Here is a 16,157-nt window from a genome sequence, read left to right as displayed (position 1 = left end):
AGACGAGCACTTCACTTTGTTTGTCTGGGTCACAACGAGCAAGACCACCTGGGCCAGTCGTGAGGGATCCCGCAGCCCGAGACCGGGCATTCAGCCATCGTCGGTCTTGGATGTAGAGCAACCCGTGACTAGATGCGCTGCTCACAGCACGTCCGACCAGAATGAGGCGTCCTACCACCACTTGGTCCATGTCTCGGAAGGCGGGTGAGTGTGAACACAAATGATGGCCCAGGTGTTTCAGCAATCACGTTGTTCACCGCATTCTGATGATTCTTGAGGGGGTGCGTCACAGCTTTCTCTCGCCAGCAGCTCGAGAGCCTCCTCGAAGCCAAAATGCCGGGCGACATCAGCTGGCGAATCCCCATCACGGTTCCGGAATGTGTAAGCTTTGGCACCATGCGCAAGCAGCCGCCGTGTTATGGAGAGTCTCGTGAGTTGGTTCTGGTTGGCAAACGAGTTAGGGTTACACGCCACATGCAGAGGCGTGGACCAATTGTTGTCTATGACGTGCACAGAGGTATCAGGATGTGAAAGCAGAGTCTCGACCACCTGTTCAGTAGACCAGGCGGCGGCGATCTGGAGGGGACTACAGCCCTTGTCATCTCGCAACATGGGGTCGGCGCCCTGGCGGAGGAGTTCTTCGACTACTTGAACATCCGGACAGAAGCAGGCCACGTGCAGGGGGGTCCCGCCTCCGATTCCTCTTGCGTTGACGGGTGAGCCTTTGTCTAACAGCTTCCTGACGATAGAGACCCTGCTCTGTCGACCACCCAGACTGGTCCAACAGGCTCTATGGAGCGGGAGTAGACCATTGGTGCTTATGATGACATTCGCCCCATGCTTGAGCAACACGTCAACAGCATTGACATCTCCTCTGCCGGAACCAGTACCTTTGAGATCCTTGCCCGTGTCTTGCTGAGGAAGCAAAGTGCTGTTCGAACAGGCCACAGTCAATGGCGTCCGACGTTCCAAACCAACAGCATCAATTTGAGCGTGGTGATCGAGAAGTAATTCGATGATATCGCTGCGTGGCACCAAGATATCGTCATCACTGGTCGGCTTGTTGCCTGAAGACCTATCTGCCGACCTCGTGGTCATACAAGCTAAATGCAACGGTGTCCTGAGCAAAGAATCAAGCGCGGAGACAGCGGCACCATGCTTGAGAAGCGCCGAAACACCGGCTTTGTTCTGATCGATGACTGCGAGGTGTAGAGCAGTCATGCCGAATCGATCTCTGCTTCGCAGTATGTCTTTCATTGCCACGATTGAGTCCATCGAGCCGCGGTTTTGTGAGGGATGACGCGAAAGATACACTTGCAGCAGCGCAGCATACGGCACATGGGCTAGGGAAAGGAGAATTCTGCTGTTGGTATCCCATGCATATGCCGCCGAGGGAAAAGCGTCCAAAATCTTTTCAAAGACTTTGATGTTTTCGTGTCCGATGGCCTGTTCTATGGCGAAAACGGCTTCCTTTCTTTCCCAACCGCCGTTGGCCCTGAGCCAGGAGGACAAGCCTAGGTCGGCCGCGAAGTAGAGAATTTCGGTCCACTCATCTACATCTTCCCGCAGTGCTTTCCAGCGGCGCCAGATACCACTGCGCAAGCGCTGAATGATGTCGCTTGGATTTGAGTCTTCTTCATCGGCCTTTCGAGCATGTGTGAACAGTTCGAACGTCGCGTAGGAGAGGAGGGCTGGGTAGGCTTCCAGAGTTTGCGAGCAGCCTGTGACTGAAGCACGAGAGGACGTGTGAGTAGCGGGTTCATCGTAGTAAGCTTGGTCTGTCACGCATTGGTGTTCCATCCACCAGCTCGCGAAATCATTAGCTCCGGCCGGCCCTGATTCTCCCTTCGAGCTGTGATACAAAGAGCTCTGATCGTCCGTTCGCGAAAGGTAGAGCATTGAGAACGGATTTTCACACAGGTTTTGTCTCTCGCTGCTTTCAGCAGAGGCGTCTTCCAACTCCCCCTTCCATGTCTCTCTGCGGTAGGTCTCCGTCTTGACTGGGGTCTGTCCCCCATCGTGGCTGCTTGCTGACCCAAAACTGGCTACACTCGCACGACGACGAGGTCGTCTGAGTTTTCTTGATTGGCGCAAACTGGTCGGCATCGCCAGGACGTCCGTACGGTGGGACATTGTGAGAAATGACATGGGTGATGTCGATAACGCAGGTCTTGTTTTGTCCCAGTTCTCACTTTCCGTTTGGGCTTGCTGATTTCCCGTGCGTCGTTGGGCCTGGTCCCGTGCTTCCACGAGCGCATCTAGCTCGGCGATGAGAATGTAATCAAGACAGACGCTCATTATCGAAAGATGAGCATGAGCCAGGGGCTTGTCTGCCAAGTCTGGATTTAATACAGCAAAACCTGGGCCCTCCATAAAGTATTGTCGGACAGACTCATGTATGACTTGTATCACCCGGGTTTCCCCAGTGTTCAGATCAAGAGAGCCCGCGCCGGCCCGGTCAGAAATTGACTCATCGGCAATTTCATAGCTGTCAGTAGATTTGGTGTTGAAACCCAGCAAACCTCGAGATAGATGTGTTATCCGCTTCTCCAGTTGCTCGTCAGTCTCCGTATAGGCGTCAGACTGCCGCCATTGATGTAAGCTTGACGGAGGAGTGTCGCTAATGAAGGCAAGTATATGATGCCACTCATAGAGACGCAGAGGTTTGGTTGAAAACAACGCCCATTGGAACATTCTGACAATCATTGCTGAAAATGGCTCTGCAGTCAGCAGCTGACAAAATAAGTCCTCGAGCTCCCGTGGGACAGAATCCAGATGCTTGAGCAATGATGACAGTCCTACTCCTTCATCACTTTTCCGAAGAATGTCTTTCAAGACCAGAGAAACCCAAAGAAACACTCCTCCAGACTTTTCCAAGATAATCTCCTGTATGGCTTGTTGGTCTTCACGGCTGCCAGTCATGCCAAGATTGAGTCGCCGCCCTACAAATTCGATAATGTCTGGGTAGTTGTGGTTCTCCATGATGACTTCTGGACAGTCATTGACCGTAATGGCAGGGAAATGCCTACTAGACAAGCAGACGCTTAATTGAACGCCCGCACGGTATGCCATTTTTGTAGTTTCCCGCCAGAAATTGGCTACATCCCTCGCAGAGTTTGAGTCGCACTCGTCGATGGCATCTATGAAAATAATAAATCTTGTCTTCTGGCCGACAATGGCTGATTTGAAAAAAGCTTTGAGTTCTGCTTCATCCCAGGGAGCCATATCTTCACCGCATAAAGCACGTCTGCTCCACGCAAACCCCAGTAGTGCCTTCAGGAGGTTTTTATTTTGGGAACATACTTGATGGAGGATAGATCGTAACATCCCAGTCGACGAATGTTCCAAATCATCGCCCTTTGCATTAAAGAAGAATGCCGCGACGTGGCATTCGGAACCGCTCATGTCCCTTGTAACCCTTGAGAGGGCTTCTTTGAGCAATGTCGATTTTCCGGAGCCTGGTTTGCCTCTGAGCCATAAGAGACCACAGGATCTGGTTTGTTTCTCGTTGCTGAGCCAGTCAGTAAACGATTCGTGCTCGAAAAGCCAAGAGCAAGTTCCGTCGGCCGGGTCCTCGAGATTCTGGATTCGCTGATTCATATTCGGAAATATCAGAGATCGCAAACACTTTCTCTCATCATCACCAATATCCCCCACCTTACTCTCATGAAATGATATTGCCAATGTTTTGGTGGTGAGTGATTGGCTCCCCCCAAGATGTGCTGTCATGGAGTTGAGTCCAGCGAGCGAGTCGTAAATTGGGGTTATCTCCCCACATATCCTCCTATAATTCGGATCGTCGAGTCCAGTAAAACGACACATGTCCATGTGGTTAGCTTGGATGGTCTCGGCTCGCTCCCGAACATCACCAAGCAAGCTCGAGATGTCAGGGACGACCTTTTTCCCGAAAGGCCCAAAGTTTAGTCCAGTAAGTCCAAGTCCCTCCTGGAAGGTCTTGACACGGAAATCATGTCGCCTCCAGACTGTAGAGAAAGATTCTTGAGCTCGCTCTAAGTCCTTTGTCTTGAGTCTGAGGGCATCCAATATGGCAGGGTTTGTTCTCATTCTAAACGCACTGATCATACTCCTCGCCCTGTCTCCTAGGGTAGCAAGGTCAGGGCTGCCTCTATGCGGCGTTCCCAGGAATATCACGGCAGCTGTCGAGGAGACGACATTTTCTAGCCTATCTTCGATTGAGTTTGATGAGCTAGCAAGCATCTCTTTGACAATTATGCCTCCAAGACTGTGCGCAATGAGAATCAAGGGACGATCAAGTTTGCGATGAGCCGCAAGGGAAGAGAGGAGGTCTTTGCCATGAGAGTGGATAGAGTTTTCGTTTGTTGATCCCGACAGATAGTTTGTGACCCTGGTGTCGTAACCGTATACTAGAATTCGTGCATTTTGGTATTGGATGGGAAGCAGGTCGTTTGGCCAAAAGACTTGGGCTTGCTTCACGCCTCTGCTATCTCGGCTCTTCTGACTTGAATTGGTTTTAACGGATGATGGATCAGAGAGCCTTCCTGAGAACCGTGGAACAATGCGGTGGTATGATTTCCGACTTCCGCTTTCATCATTGAAGGCCTCAGTGCTGGAGGCAGCCGTTGATTTGCATGCCCAAGTCTTATACGGGTGTCCCTGTAGGCCGTGAATGAGGACGATGCTGTAAGGGAAATCAGTCGCAAGTCGCATCTACGGCCCAAAACACTCACTCGACAATAGGCAAGCGCGAATCTGGCTCATAAATAACCGTCAGCCCAGTATCGCGGACGAGCAAGTCCATGGTGCTTGAACTGCACCGATCCTTGGTGGTTCGGCACAAGAGCAGGCGACGTCAGCGATGTCCGCATCTTCGGCAGTAAAAGAAAAAGGTCACAGGCATGCTGTCGGCGAGGCTGTCGGATCGGGGCCTAGTGAGTTGTTGACGAATGGCGATGGACAGCGGCGTGCGTGCGTGCATGCATAAGCATGCATGCGCGCACAGCGAGTGCCCCCTGGACTTCTTCGTGCGGAGCTGAACCACACGCAGCTCTGCAGAGGCAAACATCACACCCGTCGCCAATAGCTCATGACGAAGTCCTACCCACCAGTACTAGCATTCCTGCTCAGACGTGCGGACTGCTGGGCTGTGGACATGGGCTTTCCGAGCAGTGATTGCTTTTACGCTGTTGCCACGCCTCTGAGCTGCCAGGGTTCAACCCTCTTCATTGACAGAGCTGCTACCTAGCCATTTGGCTTGTCCCTTCATAACCGACTCGTCCTTTTGGCAAGAAGGCAGAAATGAGCAGCTTGCGAAACTTAAGAAATACCTTCTCGAGAGTTTCTAGTCTATGCGTCGCCCAGTCATACAATCGTGATACCGTATCTTCAAGGGCTATCAATGCAGTGCGCCTCTGTGCTGTGCCACATGTAATTGGATTTTGTGACGCCAGCTCTCTCCCGCATTTACGAATGGCCTGCACCACTGCTGCACACAGGTCTAAATGTCAGCGTTGTGTGCGACAATACCCCGGCACGCCTGATACCTCTCATGATGGCTTACCGGCCTTTACGCGATCAAGATCTGGCAATGTGTGGCTAGATCTGCTAAGGGCAGCGCGTCGGAAATAAGACGAGATGGTGTGACGCAGCAATGACATTGTCCCGAGAGGTGATCTGCACACCTTCATACACCTTTTGAACGGCCGATTTGAAAAGGCTCCATCCATCCTAGGGAGCCTGACATGTAACAAATCTACAGCTCCTGCTCATTGATCTGAATTTTGGCTCACCTGGAAATGGATCGCTTACTCCTAGCTCCAGAGCCCCTCATCCGCGCCATTCTCGTAGCCCTGTGCGACAATGAGCGGCTCCAGGCCCGCAGCCTCCTGTACCTCGACCGATTGGAGAAATCACAAGTGACACAAACAAACACAGGAGCCACCAAACCCGAGAAATCCTCTGGTAGCCACCCGCAGCTCGCAAGCACAATACCTCTGGGGAAAAGGAAGGCCCCCGAGCCACCCCCTCCACAAATATGCATCCAGTGCAAGCTCGCCTTCCTCTCAAATTCCAACAATCCGCAGGCCTGCGCGTTCCATCACGGCGCTATGGAGATAGAACCGTCACACCGTGTCTGGTGGAGCCAGGATGCGCAACATGCGCTACAGAACAACAACACCGAGGAAAACCGCGAGGACAGGCCCGAGGGATTCAACTGGTCTTGCTGTGGGAGGGGCGGTGCTGGTCCGGGCTGCACCGAGGGTGAGCACCTCGCCATCAGGGCAGACGACCGCTCCAAGCGGCGGCGCGTGGACCCCGCGGCGGACCCGGACTCACTGCGGTTGTTCGAGGGGAAGGTTCTGAGGCCGAACGAGTTTGTGAATAACAACCTCTTGGAGAGTAGTAGCTCGGACGACTCAGAGTGGAGCGAGGCTGTCGAGCGTGGTGATGCGATTCCCGTGGGTAACGACGGCGGCGAGTTGCCCTCGGAAGCAACGGAGAGGAGTAGCGGAGGTGGTAGTGGAGGGTCAGATACTGGAGGTTAAGGGCGTTTCAGCGTCTGAGGGTATTTGCCTGTCGTCTTTAACAGGCTGTGGTCTCGAGTGCACTGTGGACTTGAAGGAAATTCTTAGGATAAAACGGCCTACACGGCACACGTGCTTCGGAGGATGGAGGCATGTGAGTGACAAGCACTTGCTCGTCAATGTAGACGGGATGCAAATTGCTGATTACCTTTGTTCGAACACAATCTGGAGTACTGAGGCGGAAACGTGGGGAATCACAGGTGATCTAGAACATCTGCCAACATGCTCGATTATGTACGGGGTATCATTAAATATTGACCTCTTCCAAACGCCTTCATGAATCTTGACCAACTCCACTTCCGACCAAACTTTCCGATCCACCCTTTCGATTATTGATTCAACGTCTAAATCCAGTTGCTTGACCATCTACCAGTCCTGGTGGTAAACAGGCTTGGGAGGAGAAACCTCGCTGGAGCTTGAGATGTGCCTCTCGACCCTCACGACGCCGTCATCCATATCCTCGTCCCTCAAGCTTTCACCATCCACAGGTATTGCGCCATTTCTCTCTGCCGCCCATACCCTCGTGCGCACGCGGCCGTCAATGGTGGGCGGATTCCAGCTCATTTCGTGAGCATCATTCGAGAATTGGCTAGGGTGATACTTCCCCATCGCTGATGGCGCTTGGGTAGTGTGGAGAGGGTGTATGATGGGTGTAGGAGAGCTGTTCCCGGTCAGTGTGCTCATGGCTCTGCGCCTCTTGCCTCCGAAAATGCTGCCTATGTGGAAGGTTGATGGAAGCGTGGAGAGGAAGACCCATGGGTCTCGCTTGGGTAGCTGTGGCATGTGATCGGATGAGCGTGCAGCATCTGTCGTCGAGCGAGCCGCTTCGAGGTCCAAGCTGTCCAGGCGGATGTTCAGTGGCTGTATGTCGTCGACGTCGCTGACCTGGACTGTTTTGGTGTTGGTCTTTTGGCTTGTAGGGGGGCTCCTTTGTGATGTTTGTGTTGACGAGACAAACGCAGAAGCTCTCTTTGCACGAGACCACATGCTGCTCAGGCTTGCAGGCGGCTGGTCGGATGGAAACCACTCCTCGTTGAGCTTGGGGATGATCTTTCCGAGGCCCAAAGCTCGCAGGTATTTACGGTACAAGTCGTGCGCATCCTTCGTCAGCCCAAAGTAGAGGAATATGATGAAGACTCCGATGGCATAGGCGTATGTCCCGTACATAATGGTCCATGGGACGGTCGTAGATGGGGAGTAGTCGATCTCGTTCCAGCCTTGGCGGTGGAGGGTTGCAAGGTCAAATGGTGCCGCCCAACTCATCCCCAAACTGATGTTATGGTACAAGAACACCAGCTGCAAGGGAAGGTAGGGTGTGAGGATTGTCAGCGTCGTAAAGTAGAGTTTCCTCCGGGCCCTCGCGTTTCGTGCTTGAACACTGGTGTTCCTAGAATTCCACAAATTTTGTCGGGATTCCGAGTCGACCTGCCTGTATCGCCACAATGTGTAGACTGAGGGACATAAGTTAGCCAAAGGTGACAGTGACAGTGTTGGAATATCAGCTTACCTGCGTAATATCCAGCGGAAAGCGCGAAGATTGGGCATGGAAGGAGAAAGATGACCAAAAACACCCAGTTGGTCTGGTAGACGGCCTGGCATCCGATGATGCCTGAGATGTTGTACCTCATCGCAATCACGAAATAGTAAAGTATTCCTTGCAGCAACGGGACAGGGAAGATGATGAGGGCGTGTACGAGGTTCTTTCTTCGCTTCTCGTTGCCTGTGAGCGCCGTCGCCCGCAACGAAGAGATTTGATTCGCCACGTTGCGCAGGATCGCACAGATACTGGCAGCGACCAATGTTTCCAAAGGGCATGCAGAGGCAAGTTGGACGTCACACCATCCGTAGCCGCGTGGCCAGTTGGCAATGTCATCGTTGTGCCAGAGGAGTGCGTTGATGAACTGGTAGAAGTTCATGATGCCGCTAGAGATGACCAAGACCACGCCAGCAAGCTCACCGCTTGCGGAAAAGAGCTGCAGAGGCACCAGACATACCGCGACGGCTCCGAAGTGCAGTATGCATTTGAAGATGATGTTGAGAAGTTGGCCGGTAGATGGGCCGTAGTTGCCGCCAACGTAATCGATAGCCTGCTCGAGATGCATTTTGCAGATTGTTCTTGGAGTACTGGGGATGGGGCAGAGAGTCAATTTCTTGAACTAAATGGATGCCTCAACCGAGATGCCGATAGACTGGGAGATCGTTCCTCAGTGCGCCTCCTGATGAACATCCACAAAGAAGGCTGGATGGGTATTTTGAGATGTGACTCCTTCGTGAAGCAGGGCTAGTTCCTGTAGCGGTTCGTGACACAGGCCGACTTAAAGCTGCAAATGAAAGCCTCGATCATTGCAGGCTGAGAGACGAGATCAGGGGCAATCTTTGAGAAGAATTGTATTTCTCGAGCATACTTAAGCTGGGGCCCTGAATAGGGGCGGTGCCAAAAAGCCATTGAGAACTTCTGAAGCAGGGCGCCTATTCAGAATCAAACAATTGAGGCCTGTCATGTTATTGAAGGGGGGAAATGTGAGATAAGACGATCTATTGTCTGAATAAGGAGTGTTGCAGCCTGTGGCAGCAGACAGTGGCCTATTGAGAGATGTCGTTTGGGTGAAATTCCTATTCAGAACCGAATTAGGAAATTTTCCACCTTGGTCAGCCCCACCCAGTAAGACAAATGAGAAAGATTTCCTACATCAAGCCCAGGGGAGAATCAATCATCAGGCAGAGCTTTCAGAATAGGTTTTGCCATTTAGAAAGCCATGGTCACAGTTTGGTCTGCTAAGATCGAGCTGCAACACGACTTGATGCGGATGCAAATATTTCAGTGAGGAGGTGAATGTGGACATCGTCAGTAACTTGTTACGCTTGTTCTATAGTGACGTCCTCAAATTTAAAGTAGGTAAAAGTAAAGTTGAATGCAGATTCACACGTCGATAGGTCTGGCATACATAGGTACCTAAAGATAGAGAGAATTCCTGCATGGGTGCTGCCGGGAGCACGCCACCCAAAGCTCACAGCCCCCTTCAGCTCTTTCCAGCTGGACGCAACTGAGAACCCCTTCCTCTCTCACCTCCTTTCTTATATGAGTGAGGATTCGAACACGATTCTAGGAAGTCGAGAAGGACTCCAGAGCATTGGTCGCTGCAGTCCCCTTTGTTGCATTCGCTCTCGTATTCGTGTCTTCGATTTGATGCTAGAGCCGTCGTCGTTCTCGCTCTCGTAGGTAAAAGTTCATTTACCTGCAGTACTTAGTTGAAAACTATTATATATCTCCTTTCCAGGTGAACTCTCATTGTTGTACTCGGGCGATTCGGGACGAACCCTTCGTCTGATCTGAATATCACCCGTCCCAGCCCTTCTAATGCAGATTGACGAAAGGCAGTTACCCGATTTCCTCAGGGCTTCGTTGATGTCATTACGTGTGATCTATACATGAATCACAGCTGGAAACTGTCTCTAGTCAAAGCTAAACGAATTTTGAAGAGCATCTGAGTGAAGAAATGGATAGAGATCATGCGCATGCATTTATGGACGGGAACTGCGAGCAAGCCGAAAGAGGGAGGCAGCGGGAGCAGAGGTTCCAAGTTCTCTATCAGCCATGAGATACACTCGAGTATAAATACGACAAGAGGAACACGATGGTGAGAGAGTTGATGTGGAAGAACAGAGCCATCGGCTACATCGCTCCTCAGTTGGAACAACTTGCGCCTCAGAATGAAGACACTTGCAATTCTGGCCTCCGCATTGTTTGCGGCCCAGAGCGGCTGTTCTCAAGAAGATGTGTCCTTTCTCGATTCTCTGGGCTCAAGCTTCGGTATTGCGGGTAATGCAGCTTTTGACTATGTTGTCGTCGGTGCTGGTACCTCGGGCTCCACCATTGCTGCTCGCTTAGCTGAGGATTCGGATATCACTGTCGCTGTGGTCGAGGCTGGCGGCTTCTACCAGATCGAGAATGGCAACCGAAGTGTCGTTCCAGGATATTCGGTCTTCAATTTTGACATACTCAGTGCTCCTGTCACTGACTGGGGGATTATATCAAGCCCTCAGTCAGGACTGAATGATCGTCAGGTTCAATACTCCAGAGGCCAGGCTTTTGGCGGCTCTTCTGCCATCAACTTTTTGGTTTTTCACAGGTAAGCTCCGTCCAAAGTCTCTGTTACGTTGACTGATAACATGACGTAGGCCAACTCGGGGTTCGATGGACTTATGGGCAGAGGAAGTCGGCGATGACAGCTACAAGTGGGATACTGTGCTGCCCTACTTCAAGAAATCCGCCACGTTCACACCACCGGACCCTGCGACGTTTCCGGCGAATGCCACACCATCGTTCAACGAGTCAGCGTTCGATAACTCTCTGGGAGGTCCGCTTCAGATCTCATATGGCGGCTACACGCCAGAGGCCCTTGTGCCATTTTTGAATGGATTCAACGATATCGGCATTGGCCCGGCTGAAGACTTCAACTCCGGAGATTTGCTAGGTGCCAATTGGGTCACAAACAACATCAATCCGGAAAACAATCATCGGTCTTCGTCACAGACTGCGTTCATCAATCCATCTATCGCGAACGCCTCAATCACCTTGTATCCTAACACTCTGGCTCGTCGCGTAGTCTTTGACGGCACGACAGCCACAGGAGTAGAAGTTACCACCGGTAGAGCAACCTACACACTTTCGGCACGGAAAGAGGTCATTTTATCTGCAGGAGCTTTCCAATCTCCTCAACTGCTGATGGTTTCTGGCGTTGGCCCAGAAGCCAGGCTGACAGAGCTCGGGATTCCTCGCGTCCATGCGCTTGAAGGTGTCGGCCAGAACCTCCAAGACCACCCAATCTTCACCGTTTCTCAGGCTCTAAACATCCCTACCTCATCCCAATGGAACAGCTTCAGTGCCGCGGGCTACGCCGAAGCGGAAGCACAGTACGTGTCTAATCGTACGGGACCTCTGTCGCAGAACAAGGCCGTCATCGGTTGGGAGAAGCTCCCAAATCGCGATGGGCTCTCCGATGCCACCAAGACTGCTTTGGATGCGCTCCCAGACGACTGGCCAGAACTCGAGATGCGAGTTTCTCCCTATTACCTTGGGGTCACCAAGCCAGACCCCGCTGCACAGTTCACGACTGTCTTCGGGACCATCATCTCACCCCTGTCGAAGGGTTCGATTAACATTGTCTCCAACTCGACCGAAGACCTCCCGGTTGTTGACCTCGCCTACTTCAGCGACCAAGGTGATATGGAACAGGCGATCGCGGCTCTCAAGCGCATCCGAGACCTTTACGCCAGCTCATCCTTGACGTCTCTTCTGGATGGGCCGGAGTTCGTGCCTGGCCCAAATGTTACAGCCGATGCTGACATCGAGAACTATATCAGAGAAAATACTGGTACGATCTTCAACGCCGCAGGAACGACTAAAATGGGCAAAGCAGACGACGCCATGGCTGTGGTGGACCCGCAGTGTCGTGTGTACGGTGTCCAGGGGTTGAGAGTCGTCGACACAGGCAGCTTCCCGTTTGTCCCTCCTGGCCATGCACAGAGCACTGCGTACATGCTGGCAGAGAAGATCGCCGATGACATCAAGAATGGAAACTGATCATGGATTTCCGAATATTCAAATGCGAATGCAGATGATTTTATGTGCAAAGGGCGGCCGGTCCGTCAGACCTGAGCATTTTTGGATGTCTGTTGGATGGTTTGCACCAACATGGTCTTTGACCCTTTCTAGTCTGTGGCGCACGATGACGGCACTGAAGGTCTACACAGACCAGGTCGAAACCACATGGAAACAATTTTCCTTTCGTCTCTATATAGCTCATCAAATGAAGGCGGATCTTAGACCGCGACTTGTATTATTTTATAGCTGCCGCTTACCGTGACCCTATTACAGCCAGGTTTCAGGAAACATAATCTCAAGTCTACCTCTCTTATAAGACGAAATTTGCAGAATTTTGTGATCCTATAATTTTCAACACAGCAATGAATAAAAGAGATAAAAAAGGCTGATAGACCAAGAAATTGAACACACTTCTTGCTACCTGACTGAGTGTGGCTGCACCATCCCTATGTCACTCTTGAGGTTCCTCTTATCCCAATTTCTTGAAAATTGTCTTAAAATGGAATCTAAAAATAGCCATGAGCGGGAATATACATTGAATATGACAGATACTAGCCAAGATTCACCGAACCTTCCCTTTTTGAACTTGCATGTGGGTTTCGGCGGCCGCAGCAGATACATACAGGCTATTCTGCCAATCCGAGGAGAAGAAATACAGATCCACATATCGGCACATAGCAAACGGCTTTAAAGTTTTGCCTATGTCATCGGTATCTATTTGTTTCCATGTGTGGAAGTGTCAATTAGTGATTGCTAGGCCTGAGATGCTGAAGTCGATGGGAGTTTTTGACTCTCTAAACGCATAGCGAGCAATGTATCTCTATAAGAGAGCTTGACGTCCGCATAAGTCGATATTGGAGAAGATGCATTTAGAAGGTGTGGTACAAATGCTCTATCCCTGTCAGCCCCTACCGGCGCGCGTCGAGCAGACGCGCGATCACCCTTCAGCTGCAGCTGTCGCATTGGATCGCATCGCATTCAAATTTCCCGACTTTCCTTTTGCCCTTTGCCCATATTAAGCAGGAAGTTCCCCATTTACGTGCCCTCAGCCACCCGAACACCGTACCTTCAGCCACTCTCACCGCTGTCGCCCTTCTCGACTCAGGCCAACACTCGATTCAATCCATCAACATGTCTTTCCTCGCTCGCCGTGCGATCGCCGCCCCGCGCGCCGCCCGTGCCTTCAGCACGACGCCCGCCCGGCCCCTGGCCAAGATCACCCTTGTCGGCAACCTGGTCCAGACGCCCGAGCTGCAGGCCACATCGACTGGCCGCGAGATCCTCAAGTACGCTGTCGCTTCCAACGTCGGCCGCGGCGACAACGTCAGGACGTCCTATTTCAGGGTTACCAGCTTCGAACAGGAGGGTCCACGCCGCGATTACTTCCAGACTCTGCCAAAGGGGTCAGTGCCCTCACCTCGCTCCGTGATCTTGAGAGAATCTGTTCAATGCTAATTACTTCCCGATTGCAGGACTCTTGTCTATGTCGAGGGCGACGCGACGAACGACAAGTACGAGGATGCCGAAGGCAAGACCCGCACTTCTCTGAGCATTGTCCAGCGTGAGCCATTCCTGAACCCTCGCCGCCTTTTCCGCAAGAGTTCGACACTGACCGCGATTGATCCACAGGCAACTTGGAGGTCCTCCGCAAGCCCCGGGGAGATGCGCCCTCAAGCTAAAAGGCGCCCCGAAGTAAACGAATGACCGCCTACGGCGGAGCGCACCTCTATGTGTCGATATGTTTGACGTTCTTGCGAGAATTGTATTAAAGATACTTGATGATTACGAAGGACACATGAAGAAATTGTACGGGTCTTCCGGCCCCGTCACGATCCCCACTCTTCCACGGCTGCGCTTTCATATGTTACACGTCTCTTCCGCGATACCACCTTGATAAATTTCCGCAGGGGCGTATTGAGAAGTCAATGCAAATGGTTGCCGATCTAGAAGCTTTGCTCGCTCTCGCCTCCCAGTCGCTGCTTTGATATTGTCGTTGATGCATGTGCAATATCGGTACACGCGCGATAGTCCTTACGGATCTGAAGCGCCCAGATGTACGGCAGTGGCGCGCAGGACATTGGTCTTCTACAGATCCGCGAAAGCCACAGATCAGCGGCACGTGTTAGCTTTCAGCAGCACTAGGCTCTAAGACATTTATTACAGTCTATCCAGCTCGTTCTGGCCTAATATGTAAACACATACAGCTCAGCCAAGCCCACCTTGATATGCCCGGCGCGTAACCTCTAGACTAAGTTGCAAGAGTCCATGCAGCCAAAACCCGCCGCAACACCTCCCTCTTCACTCTGGTCCCCCTTGGTTCTCAGCAAATACCCTGCCTCCTCGTTGTGCAGGATCTTTCCTGTGCCCTGATCCCAGACACAGCTGCCGTAGATGCCCAGCTCACAGATCACCCCTCCCTGCTCGAGCTTCCCGTTCCTGAGAATAATGTTGCTCACCGGCGGCGGCGTGATTAGCTCCATGAGAATGTATGACTTCCAGTGCGCCTCGGGGAGGTCCTTGAGGAACGGCGGGATGGAGGTTCTATAGCAGTTGTTGCCGCCGCCCTCGCGCTGCGGCTTGAGCACGTAGCGCTTGCACTCCTCCGGGTCGAGCGCCAGCTTCCGCGCTGCCAACCCGGCCTCGCTGTCGTCCATGGGGAAGATGTTGGTGAACGTCTCCCAGAGGTCCTTCCACGCCTGCGAGCCCTCCGGCACGAAGCGGCTCAGCTCGTACGCCGAGGAGGGGCTGAGCCTCGGGGTCGCGAGGACCTGCTGGACCTTCTTGGCGCCTGCGAGTTGCGTGAGCACGGTGGGGCACTTGATCGCGGCCGAGCGCTCGAGGTGGTACCGCGCGTCCCAGGCCGTGGCGTCGGGATAATCTGATGGGCCGTAGCCGGCGCGCATGTAGATGACGGCGACCTCGAACTCCTTGTCTGGGTTGCTGGGCAGCCGGTAGAGGAGCTGGCGCTTGGGCGTGTCGGCTATGCGGGTGCGCTTGAGGGTCTCGCTGAAGGGGAGGCGGAAGACGGGGATGCGCGGAGAGGCGGATCTCTGTAGGGCGTACTCGAGGTGCCGCTGGTCGAAAACGTTGCGCTCGCCGTCTTGCACAAGGAAGATGATACAGGTTTCCAGACCAAGCTCGGACTTTGGGTACGCTTTGAAGGCTGCCCTCATACCCCCTGCTAAGCCCTCGACGCTGTCGTTGGTAGGTAGGTTCAGACTGCCGTGCGCCCCTGGCTGCTTGAGGGAAGAATACTCTGTGTCGGCAAGAAACCTAGACACTCGTCAGTTTCAAGGCATGTTTTGGGATGGAGTGATCCGGTCCTACTTATGGAGTGAGCAGGTGGAGGATGACAGCCCCCCAAAAGAAGAGGCAATGGTGTTGAACTCGACCTGCTTGACTTTGGGTACAGATGACGGATCTGCCGAATCCTTGTGAACCATGTAGTCGGAACGAAACAGTCCCAAAGAGAGGCTCTGTAATCAAGTCAGTACGTCATATCATTAAGTTCGCAAGTCGAACGCAGGTGAACATGCCTGGACATAGCCCTCTTCCTTGACTCTGGAGTGGACCTTCCATAAGTTCCCGATGAACTCATCTCCGTCCGCAACCCTGCGCCGGTCAGTGTATGGCCCCTTCAAGTCCAATGCTGGATATCTAAGCTACTTACTCCTTGACCATGGCGGCGAGGAAGCCCTCATCTTGGCTGACCTTAGCGTAGAGCTCGTTGTATGCCTTCTGCACCCCCTTTGCCTGGTCGAAGCAGACCTGCGGGAACGGACTGGGGAACAAGGTGACGGGGACATGGGTAGCCAGCACGCCCTCCGGGTCTGTCTCGGCAGACACCAGCGACGGTGGTGGGCGGACGGCAAGTCCGTTGGCGATGGCCCAGTCTTTGATGACTTCGACAAGCCTCTCTCTCTCGGCACCGTCGACATTAGGAGGATAGCTCTCCGTGGTGAGAGCTTGTGCCACCATCTTTGCAGGAC

At 52.8% G+C, this 16,157-nt stretch overlaps 6 protein-coding genes across 6 annotated transcripts; 3 read left to right on the top strand and 3 right to left on the bottom strand.

Annotated features, from left to right (window-relative positions):
• Positions 1–237: 237 nt before the first annotated feature.
• J7T55_014099 (uncharacterized protein) lies at positions 238–2,133 on the bottom strand (the record flags this gene model as incomplete). The annotated part of the gene is made up of 1 exon (XM_053132146.1): positions 238–2,133. The coding sequence occupies one exon, from the start codon at positions 2,131–2,133 to the stop codon at positions 238–240; it is 1,896 nt and encodes a 631-aa protein (XP_052989700.1).
• A 3,641-nt stretch (positions 2,134–5,774) lies between these two features.
• Positions 5,775–6,524, top strand: J7T55_014098 (uncharacterized protein; the record flags this gene model as incomplete). Its single annotated transcript, XM_053132145.1, has 1 exon — positions 5,775–6,524. The coding sequence occupies one exon, from the start codon at positions 5,775–5,777 to the stop codon at positions 6,522–6,524; it is 750 nt and encodes a 249-aa protein (XP_052989699.1).
• Positions 6,525–6,929: 405 nt separating this feature from the next.
• On the bottom strand, positions 6,930–8,665 carry J7T55_014097 (uncharacterized protein; the record flags this gene model as incomplete). Its single annotated transcript, XM_053132144.1, has 2 exons — positions 6,930–8,014; positions 8,071–8,665. 2 exons carry the CDS (start codon positions 8,663–8,665, stop codon positions 6,930–6,932), a joined length of 1,680 nt encoding a protein of 559 aa, XP_052989698.1.
• A 1,609-nt stretch (positions 8,666–10,274) lies between these two features.
• J7T55_014096 (uncharacterized protein) lies at positions 10,275–12,147 on the top strand (the record flags this gene model as incomplete). The annotated part of the gene is made up of 2 exons (XM_053132143.1): positions 10,275–10,693; positions 10,743–12,147. 2 exons carry the CDS (start codon positions 10,275–10,277, stop codon positions 12,145–12,147), a joined length of 1,824 nt encoding a protein of 607 aa, XP_052989697.1.
• A 1,152-nt stretch (positions 12,148–13,299) lies between these two features.
• J7T55_014095 (ssdna binding protein) lies at positions 13,300–13,847 on the top strand (the record flags this gene model as incomplete). Its single annotated transcript, XM_053132141.1, has 3 exons — positions 13,300–13,571; positions 13,641–13,729; positions 13,798–13,847. The coding sequence occupies 3 exons, from the start codon at positions 13,300–13,302 to the stop codon at positions 13,845–13,847; spliced, it is 411 nt and encodes a 136-aa protein (XP_052989696.1).
• A 264-nt stretch (positions 13,848–14,111) lies between these two features.
• On the bottom strand, positions 14,112–16,146 carry J7T55_014094 (uncharacterized protein; the record flags this gene model as incomplete). The annotated part of the gene is made up of 5 exons (XM_053132140.1): positions 14,112–14,253; positions 14,500–15,441; positions 15,496–15,644; positions 15,711–15,780; positions 15,839–16,146. 5 exons carry the CDS (start codon positions 16,144–16,146, stop codon positions 14,112–14,114), a joined length of 1,611 nt encoding a protein of 536 aa, XP_052989695.1.
• Between the last annotated feature and the right edge of the window lie 11 nt (positions 16,147–16,157).

The sequence above is a fragment of the Diaporthe amygdali genome, assembly GCF_026229845.1.
Source record: "Diaporthe amygdali strain CAA958 chromosome Unknown NODE_30_length_622097_cov_64_914702, whole genome shotgun sequence".
Taxonomy (NCBI): Eukaryota; Fungi; Ascomycota; class Sordariomycetes; order Diaporthales; family Diaporthaceae; genus Diaporthe; species Diaporthe amygdali.
Note: the sequence above shows the minus strand (reverse complement) of the source record. Positions and strands in the feature narration are given on the sequence as shown.